We start from the raw sequence: 8,768 nt of genomic DNA on the forward strand, positions 1-8,768 counted from the left end.
ATGCCGAACGACGCGCCGCCGCAGCCCATCCACAGCGCCAAGGACGCCTTGGACGCCCTCGCGGGCATCCTCGGGGGCACGCTCCCGGGCCCTGTCGCCGCGGCCGAGGACCCCGCGGCCGCGCTCCTCAACGACCCCGACGTGGCGAGCGCCGTGACGGCGCGCTTCCGCGGGGCCGGGTCGGGCGCCGGGAACGACGCCCTCTGCCGCTGGCTCTACGACGCGTTCCGGGCCAACGTCCCGGGGCTCCAGCTCGCGGTGCTGCGCTTCGTGCCCACGCTGGCGGGGGTCTACATGTGCCGCGCCGTGTCGCGGAAGCCGCTGGCCGGGTTCGAGGCCGTGCTCCTCGCGCTGTACGCGCACGCCGCGGCGCAGCGCGGCGCCGGGCAGGCCGAGACCGTGTCGCTCCCGAACCTGGCGAACCCGAGCCCGTACCACGACGCCAAGGTGCCGCCCAAGGGCAAGCCCACCGACCTCGACGTCGCCGTGCTCTCCCAGCCGCTGGAGCCGCACGGCACCATGCGCGCCACGCGGCGCGCCCGCATCGTCGGCGCGGTCCTGGAGCTCTACCACGGCAAGCTCGCGCACATGCCGCTCTCCTCCAAGATGGACTTCTGTGAGTTCTGCGTCGCCTGGGCGGGGACGCAGAGCAAGCTGGACGGCGCCGACAAGCCGCGCCTGCCGCCCGCCCCGGAGGCCGCCGCCGCCGGCGGCGGCGAGGAGAAATGGCGGCGCGTGCCGCTGCCGTGGGAGCTCTTTCAGCCGGTGGTGCGGATCGTCGCGCACTGCCTGCTGGGCCCGATGCGCTCCGACGAGCTGAAGGCGCAGGCCGCCCGCGCGGCGGAGTGCCTGTACTGGCGGGCCGCCGAGACGGTGGATGCGCCCGCGTTGCTGGCCACCAGGAGCCTCGTAAGGCTGTCGCAGATGGCGGAGGAGCCAATCCCGGAGCCGTCTTTCTCCACTGGCGCCATCGAAAACATGGCGGAGCTGGAAGCCATGAAGGCCAACATCCTTAGCACGAAGAACTGACAACTGATCATGCACAGGGAGCACATTGGTCTAGCAAGACGAACTGACAGCCGATCTCCCACAGGGAGCACATTGGTTTAGTAGGTTGGATTGGTGATCAGGGATTCAGGTAATGCAACCACAATTTTCGTGATATATATGGCAAATAGATAATTTTCTGGCGATCAGATAGGACAACTTTCCTTATGCTTCTCTGTTATACTGTTCAACAGAGAATTTGGATCGAATAAATAGTGTGTCCATTTGAGCAGACGTTCATAATTTGGAGTTTTTTTGTGTGTGTGTGCAAGTATTGCATTTCTCCTGATAATTCCTACATCGCTTTCAAAAACTTCTGGCTTTTTGGTGTTTCACTTCTGCATTGCATGGCTATAAACATAACCTGCTGTGCAAGAGCGCATGATCAATTGATCATCATGATCAGAACTGATCTTAAACTGAACTGGCAAGGGCATTACCACATTAGACATTACAGGCTAAGTGATCTTATGATGAATTAACAAACATTGGCCAACGTCCTTAGCATTAAGAACTGAATACTGATCTTGTGCACTTTCAGAGACTCAGGTACATGTAAATAGGTGATATAACCAGAAACAAACGATCAGCCTGCATCTCCTTCATGAATTGCATGCAGCAAGTGCAAAACGCATACCATGATCCGAACAAGAAATGAATGAAATAGAACAAGGATACTGCATTTGGTTCAGACCGTGCAGTGAACAGAATTTGAGTGTCATCCGATTCTCAGAGTCGTCATACAGAACAGCAGTCGCAAACACTGGCACCTGCCATTACCTCTCAAAAATCTTCATCATTACTGCTCGAAGCTGCTTCCAGAGGGATGCAGATTGAAAATATATCGAACTTAAATCAACCTCTACCGATTATAAAATGCACCATCCTGTACAGTAGGATAAACAAATCGAATTCGAATACAAAACGCCGAGCCATTTCAGACAAGATGAAATCATGGTATATGTTCTCTTCTATTCATTGATTCGCGAACCAACGCACTGCGTTTGCTTACATCCAGCAAAGTTCCACCAATCCCAACTCATTCCCAAACATCCCAAAAACCGGCGAGAAACATCACCGCCATCACGCTGACACGGCAAAGACAGGAGGCTCCATCTCCCCGTTTCGCCGACGCGCTCAGAACTCCTGGGAGGCGGAGCCGATGTCCCCCTTGTGGCCGCCGGCCTTCTTGGGCAGCAGCGTCTGGTGGATGTTGGGCATCACGCCGCCGGCAGCGATCGTCACGGTGCCCAGCAGCTTGCTCAGCTCCTCGTCGTTCCGCACCGCCAGCTGGATGTGACGCGGCACGATGCGGTTCTTCTTGTTGTCCCTCGCCGCGTTCCCGGCTAGCTCCAGCACCTGAGAACATCCACGAAACCATCCATTCAAAACGGGGGGATCGGATCGGCGCGGATCGAAAAATTGGGAGGGGGAGGGGATTGGATGAGAACGGGATCGGGAGGTTACCTCAGCGGCGAGGTACTCGAGGACGGCGGAGAGGTACACGGGGGCGCCGGCGCCGACGCGCTCGGCGTACTTGCCGGCCTTGAGGTACCGCGCGATGCGGCCGACGGGGAACTGCAGCCCGGCCTTGGAGGACCGCGACACCGACTTGGTCGCCGGCTTCGCCTTCCCGCGGCCGCCGGAGGAACTCATCGCCGCTACGCGTTGGTGGGGTCTGGAAACTTCTGAACTCTTCGAGGCTGGGGGCGCTGTGGAGACTGCAGGAGAGGTGTTGGTGGGAGCCGCGGGCGGCGCCTGGGATTTTATAGCGTTAGGGTTTGGGTGGGAGCCGGGCTGTGGTTGGCTGGGAGTTCGGAGGCGCGGATCGGTGACGTGGCGAGACAGCTTGGGCGGGTGTGAAATGGAATGCTTCCCTTTTTCTCAGGCGGGGTTTTTATTTCCTTCCAGAAAGCATTTCACTCGAACAATTCGAAAAGTTCTTTTTGTATCTTAAAAGGTGTAGTATTTGGAAAGAACAAAAAAATCTCGTACTCGGTAGAATTTTGAAGGGTGGTTTTGCTTTGGTCAAATGGTTTAAACATTCACTTGCATTTGCTCCCTATAATTTCTTCAGTCCTACGACGCTACGACCCTTCAGACCTGATTTAAGTAGAAAAAATATTTTTACATGAATACAAATATACAATAGCAACTACTTAGAAGTATAAGAGAAAATGAAGGGTTCATGCTGGTGCTAAAAAGCATGGCATTAATAGATCGGAGGTGTTTGGATTCCATTTCTAATTTTTAGCCAATATTTCCTCCGTTCCAAATTATAGATCGTTTGAATTTTTTGATATCAAGTTTGACCACTCGTATTATTCAAAATTTTTGTGCAAACTTAGTCAAAATTAAAGCATTCTTGAAAAACTTGTATTGATAAAGCAAACCATAAAAAAAGTGATATTTCATATAAATTTTTAAATAAGACGAGTGGTCAAACTTGATGTCAAAAAGTCAAATGACCTACAATTTGAAATGGAGGGAGTACAAAGTAGTGGTAGCTGATCCAAAGATAGTTAGTATTGCTAAAAATCTGTTTGTTGTTAGCCCATTAGTTGATTGAGCGATGATTACTTTGGGTTAATAGTTTTCCAGCAATCTATTAGCCATTTATTAACCCTTTATCCAACACATAGCTAATTTTAGCCAACTCATTTTTATGAAACTGTTATTTTAGCCTTTAACCCATCTAAACAGGGTTGAAGTCGCGCATAATAACTTTTCAGAAAAAACTGTGCATAATGATTTTGTATCGCACTTTAAGGCATGTAAGTTATAAGAATATGCCATTAACAGATGAAAAATAGAAACGAAAGTCGGTGTTTTCACATTGGAATTGTTGTGCTCTATGAATTAGGGGTTGTTTGGTTGCCCGCCAATGTTTGCCACGCCACACATGCAGCTTGCACAAAAAGCTGGCTGGTGTTTGGTTGACGTGTAAAAGATGGCAGCCACAAAGCTTCTCTTCATTTTCTCACCATGGTTGTGGCGGCCATTTTCTGCGCCTCGCCTTTGGCGGCGCTACAAGTAGCGTGGCAGGTATTGGCGGGCAGCTAAACAGTCCCTTAATCCAAGCAATCTCGGTAGAAGCTCGGTAGTTTGCTGCGTTTGGATGTTTGGGTGTCCTCTCATCTTTTCACACGTCTCTTTGTAGTACCTATGGTGTTTAAGTCGTTACATATTTTACAGTCAACATTGCACGAATTTAGCCGCATCAGATGATTGAAACAATCGTTTTTCATTGGTTTTTGTTTGTCCGAGGAATCAATGGACCAGAAATTTGGAGAATGTAATGATTACCTGATAATGATATTCATCTGTAATGGTAGAAGTGGTTCCAATGTTCTGAACAAACAAAGGACGTGGTGGGTTACTGGGTTCTTATCAATGGCATCTCTTCTGGGCATGCGTTTAGCTTCTTGTTTTTGACGTCTTACCTCTGTGACTCCAGGGCACATTGCGCCGCGGTTTTCCTGATCTTGCTTCCGAGTAAAAAGGAACGGATAGGATCAACCAAAAATTCTGCAACTGTCACCGCCTTCCTCCACACAGATTTCACAGGAAACCGATGGTTTGAGAGTAGTAGTGTTTTCTTTGATTTTCATTCTCCTCGAACAGTTCAGAGAGCGCACTGTTCTTCTGCTTTTTCTGCTTGGATCGGGGGTTCCCAAATGCAATACAGGTCCGTGACGAGGCACTCTGCCTTGACATTTCCCCGACGAAACGTTGGGTGATGATGTTGCTTGCCTTGACCAGCGCCTGTACTTGACAGGGAGCAAGCTGCTTGCTCAGTGGAATTGATACGCTGTGCGGCTGTGCCTAGAACCGGAACCGATTTATTTCAATGCTTCACTGGACGTGCAGTTGCACGAACCGATGAACTCAAGAAGAGGCCCCACACGTCAGGCACCCATCTCGCCGAATAGTCCCCCATCCCCACAGCGGCCGGGTTCAATGCTTCACAGGGCCGCTGCGGAGCCGAGGAGCCAACCACCACACCGCGGCCGTCAAGCCCCGAAGATCCCGTGCGCGTTCCGTTCCGCAGCCAAATCGAGATCTCTCTCTCTCTCTCTCTCTCTCTCTCTCGGACCCGGCCGACCGCGGAGGCATCGCGTCGGGCGGAGGAGCCGAAGAGGAACCGGAAGCGGAGATGGCCTCGGCGCTCTCCTCCCTGCGCTACGGCGACAGCCTCTCGGTGGTGGCCATCTCCGCCGCGACGGCCGTGCTCTGCGAGGCCATCTCCTGGCTCCTCATCTACCGCACCGCCACCTACAACTCCCTCCGCGCCTCCATCGAGCGCCACTCCCGCAAGCTCGACGCCATGAAGTCCGGCGCTGGCTCCTCCGCCTCCTCCGGCGCGGGGGGCGGCGGGTCCTCCTCCGCGCAGCCCGCCTCGTCGCGGGCCAAGAAGATGGACCGCGTGGAGACCAGCCTCAAGGACGCCGCGCGGGAGCTCTCGCTCGCCAAGCTCAAGTCCGGCGCCGTCGTCGCGGCCGTGCTCTTCGTCGTCTTCGGCCTGCTCAACTCGCTCTTCGAGGGACGCGCCGTCGCCAAGCTGCCCTTCGCGCCCGTCCCGCTCGTCCAGCGGATGAGCCACCGCGGCCTGCCCGGGAACGACCCCACCGACTGCTCCATGGTCTTCCTCTACTTCCTCTGCTCCATGAGCATCCGGACCAACCTCCAGAAGCTGCTGGGCTTCGCACCGCCACGCGCGGCTGCTGCGGCCGGCGGGGGCCTCTTCCCCATGCCCGATCCGAAAGTGAATTGAGGTACCAGATCGATCTCTTTGCTTCAATTTCGTCGGTACGCTTTACTGATGATTGTGCTAAATTCGGATCCCTAGTGTCTTGCAAAGATTATTAGATCATAATCCTCAGTCCTGATGAAAATTGTTAGATCAGACCTTTTGATGCATGTGGGTGATAAGTGATTGATGTTTTCAGATTGATTGAGTTGCGTTTTGTTAGTGTGACCAATTCCTACGCTTCAGCATGACTGTGTCATGACCGAGCCCATAGTGTTCATGATTCACCTCAACGGCTCATCCATCCATGTACACAGGATATCCTCCTCCTTTTGTTGTATAGATGTTAAGTAATTTGCATGGCATATAGATGATGCAATTAGACCTCTCTTGCCCTAAGGAACACTGTGCCAACACTATCGCTGTTTCGCCATACAGTGCAGAGGTGAAGCTGTCGCTAGTGATTTTAACACTAAAGTAACTGTTGATTAGGATTTGCTTGTTTGAGGCTCTTGAATTACAAAGTATTACTGAACTACAGATAATTAATTAATCTTTTTTTCTGAGAATGATAATTGATGAATCATATTTTCCTTGGTGAACTAAGAATTCTTCAGAGTCAGTTTCTTTTAAGTTTTGGGGTACTGGCATTCCTGTGCAGCCCTTTTCAGTTTCAGACATCCCTTTCTAGTTCTTTTTATTTTTTCAGTGTATTATTCATTATAGGACACCATCATTAATCTCAAAACTACAGGGAGTGAATTTAGCTACTTTGGGCAGCATCTGTGCTATTAATCATGTGCTTAAAATGTGGAACTAAACCAAAATATCTCAAGGGGGCATCAGCAGTAAGAGCAGCAATTCAGAAAATGCATCGTGACAATAGAAAATGCTCATATATTGTTGTTTATTCTTATGCACAATAATTTTCCTTTTGCTTTTATACCTCAGTATCTGATCTGCAACCATTTTTCTCTGCAGCTACGCCTACCACCACCACGGGTTTGTTTCTGAGAGGAGTGAATCTGGATTCTGGACGAAGGAATAGCATGGTCGCCCTGGGAAGAAGGTGTTATAGACTCTGTACCAGTAGGTGTATCAAATTCAGTTTCCAGAACTCACCGGTCTTCTGTTGGATCGATGATCTGCAAGCATGAAGGTTAACTTATTTATTGCATAGACTGAACAGAGCTTGAACTACCTGCTGCTAGGCTGTGACAATGTGCAGCCTGATTTTCGGCCTGATTTTATACTAGGATTGGTTATATCGTTGATCTCTCTGCGGACATAATGTTGCACTCATAAATATTTCATAGAGATCCTTGTTCCAGCTATCTTTAAATTCTCAATGAGGTAGCTTTTTTAAAAAGGGAAAAATGAGGCCGCTTGAAACTGCATTTTGTCCATCAACTTCAGCTGGTAAACTCCGGCCCACATGCCTGCTTCCGCTCCATACAAGTCCAGGTTCCAGCTCAAATGGACATAGATGATCTGCCGTTTCTAGCAACTGTTGGCACAATGCTCGAGTCTTAGGCCCTCCACATTTTGTGCTTAGAGTGATACCCAAAGAGAGGATTTGAGCATCAATCTACACTCTACACACTGTGGCAAGTGATGCTAACTTAAAATGATGCTAGAAAATTTAGAACCGGTGCATTCACATGACCATAAACATAATAAAATTACTGTATCAACAAGAGGTAGTCTCAGTAATTTTACGTGGGCCCTAGCTGGTAGATGGAATTGCTTTTGCCCACGCTGTAGCTCCGGATAGCAATGCCTGGTTTTCCCTCTGTAGGTTCCACTTTTTTGTGGGCATCGCTCTCCCATTGTGGCCGGCCTTACTACACGGCCGATTTCTTGTCATTAAACTTGTCAGCCGTTGCTTGCAAAGAGCTTGTGAGGACGATCTCTGGCGGATAATTTTGCTGATGGACACTCTTCATTGTTGATATTTGCTGATGAACATCAGTCAACTTGATCTTTGCTATTGGACACCATTCAAGTATGATGTTTGCTTGCGGCCCAAAGTTCTCTCAAGCTCGCTAGCGGCCGGTATCTCTCGTTCGCTCGAGTTTCTCAAAAAAAAAAAAAAAATCTCTCGTTCGCTCGAAAACGGGCGCATCGTCTGGTTCACCGCCGTCTACCATGGCACCGGCCGCCACGCGCCTCGCTCGCCCTCGTCCACCAAACCCTCTGAACTCCATTGCCATGCCAGCAATACCATCTATCCCTACGAATCCTGGCCAATTCCGAGGCCAGGAAGCAGGCCACGTCGCCGGCCGTTCCCGGCCGTCGGATCGGCCGGGTGGACGACCCAGATCGTGCTTTCTCCGGTCATTTTGCAAAAAAACAGAGAAATCAACCCGCCGTCCAAGTTCCTCTCTCAGGAAATTTTGCAAAAAAGCTCTTAGTTTTTCTCGAAATCAACCCGCAGACCAACAGTGCTGGTTGAAGGAAATTTGCGAATAAAACCTTAAGTTTTCATAAAATCAACCCGCCGTCCTTATCCTCTCTCATATTTTTTTTTTCCAAAAATCCCTCAGATTTTAATTGAATCAAACCACAACCTGTTTCATCCATTACTTCCACACGAACAACATTATACCTACAATTTAAACACCAAAATGTGTTGGAATCAAAAGTTGCTCAACATAAAATTTAATCAGTAATTCAAAAACTACAACTTCATTATAGAGCAAATTTTAAAATTCAAAATGCTTTCGCAATTCATTTAAACAAACATTTACATGCGACCCGTTGCACCTATAATTTTGACACCAAAATATCTTTAAATAAAAAGTGATCAATACAAAAGTTGCCTAAAAATTCAAAATCTACAACTTCACTGTATAGCAAAGTTTTTTTTAATTCAAAGCATTTTCATAATTCATTTAACATAACATTTTAATTTACTAAAAATATAATATTGTATCACCAATCTTCTATAGCTTCTCATGCTACCTCCATA

At 49.5% G+C, this 8,768-nt stretch overlaps 3 protein-coding genes across 3 annotated transcripts; 2 read left to right on the plus strand and 1 right to left on the minus strand.

The window, feature by feature from the left end:
- LOC120649938 lies at nucleotides 1–1,240 on the plus strand. The gene has a single exon (XM_039926874.1). The coding sequence runs from the start codon at nucleotides 1–3 to the stop codon at nucleotides 1,027–1,029; it is 1,029 nt and encodes a 342-aa protein (XP_039782808.1). The 3' UTR covers nucleotides 1,030–1,240.
- A 742-nt stretch (nucleotides 1,241–1,982) lies between these two features.
- LOC120649940 (probable histone H2AXa) lies at nucleotides 1,983–2,793 on the minus strand. Its single transcript, XM_039926877.1, has 2 exons — nucleotides 2,515–2,793; nucleotides 1,983–2,406 (listed from the first exon to the last, which is right to left on the minus strand). The coding sequence occupies exons 1-2, from the start codon at nucleotides 2,701–2,703 to the stop codon at nucleotides 2,185–2,187; spliced, it is 411 nt and encodes a 136-aa protein (XP_039782811.1). The 5' UTR covers nucleotides 2,704–2,793; the 3' UTR covers nucleotides 1,983–2,184.
- Nucleotides 2,794–5,019: 2,226 nt separating this feature from the next.
- Nucleotides 5,020–7,131, plus strand: LOC120649939 (calcium load-activated calcium channel-like). The gene is made up of 2 exons (XM_039926876.1): nucleotides 5,020–5,822; nucleotides 6,779–7,131. Exon 1 carries the CDS (start codon nucleotides 5,204–5,206, stop codon nucleotides 5,819–5,821), a length of 618 nt encoding a protein of 205 aa, XP_039782810.1. The 5' UTR covers nucleotides 5,020–5,203; the 3' UTR covers nucleotide 5,822; nucleotides 6,779–7,131.
- Nucleotides 7,132–8,768: the final 1,637 nt, after the last annotated feature.

The sequence above is a fragment of the Panicum virgatum genome, chromosome 9K (assembly GCF_016808335.1).
Source record: "Panicum virgatum strain AP13 chromosome 9K, P.virgatum_v5, whole genome shotgun sequence".
Lineage (NCBI taxonomy): Eukaryota > Viridiplantae > Streptophyta > Magnoliopsida > Poales > Poaceae > Panicum > Panicum virgatum.

What these genes read in the sequence shown, in the direction of transcription:
- LOC120649940 (XM_039926877.1), bottom strand. Translation starts at nt 2,703, where the DNA reads ATGAGTTCCTCCGGCGGCCGCGGGAAGGCGAAGCCGGCGACCAAGTCG. An exon ending in TCGAGTACCTCGCCGCTGAG is followed by an intron (nt 2,407 to 2,514) that starts GTAACCTCCCGA and finishes GGATGTTCTCAG; the next exon opens with GTGCTGGAGCTAGCCGGGAA.
- LOC120649939 (XM_039926876.1), top strand. Translation starts at nt 5,204, where the DNA reads ATGGCCTCGGCGCTCTCCTCCCTGCGCTACGGCGACAGCCTCTCGGTG.
- LOC120649938 (XM_039926874.1), top strand. Translation starts at nt 1, where the DNA reads ATGCCGAACGACGCGCCGCCGCAGCCCATCCACAGCGCCAAGGACGCC.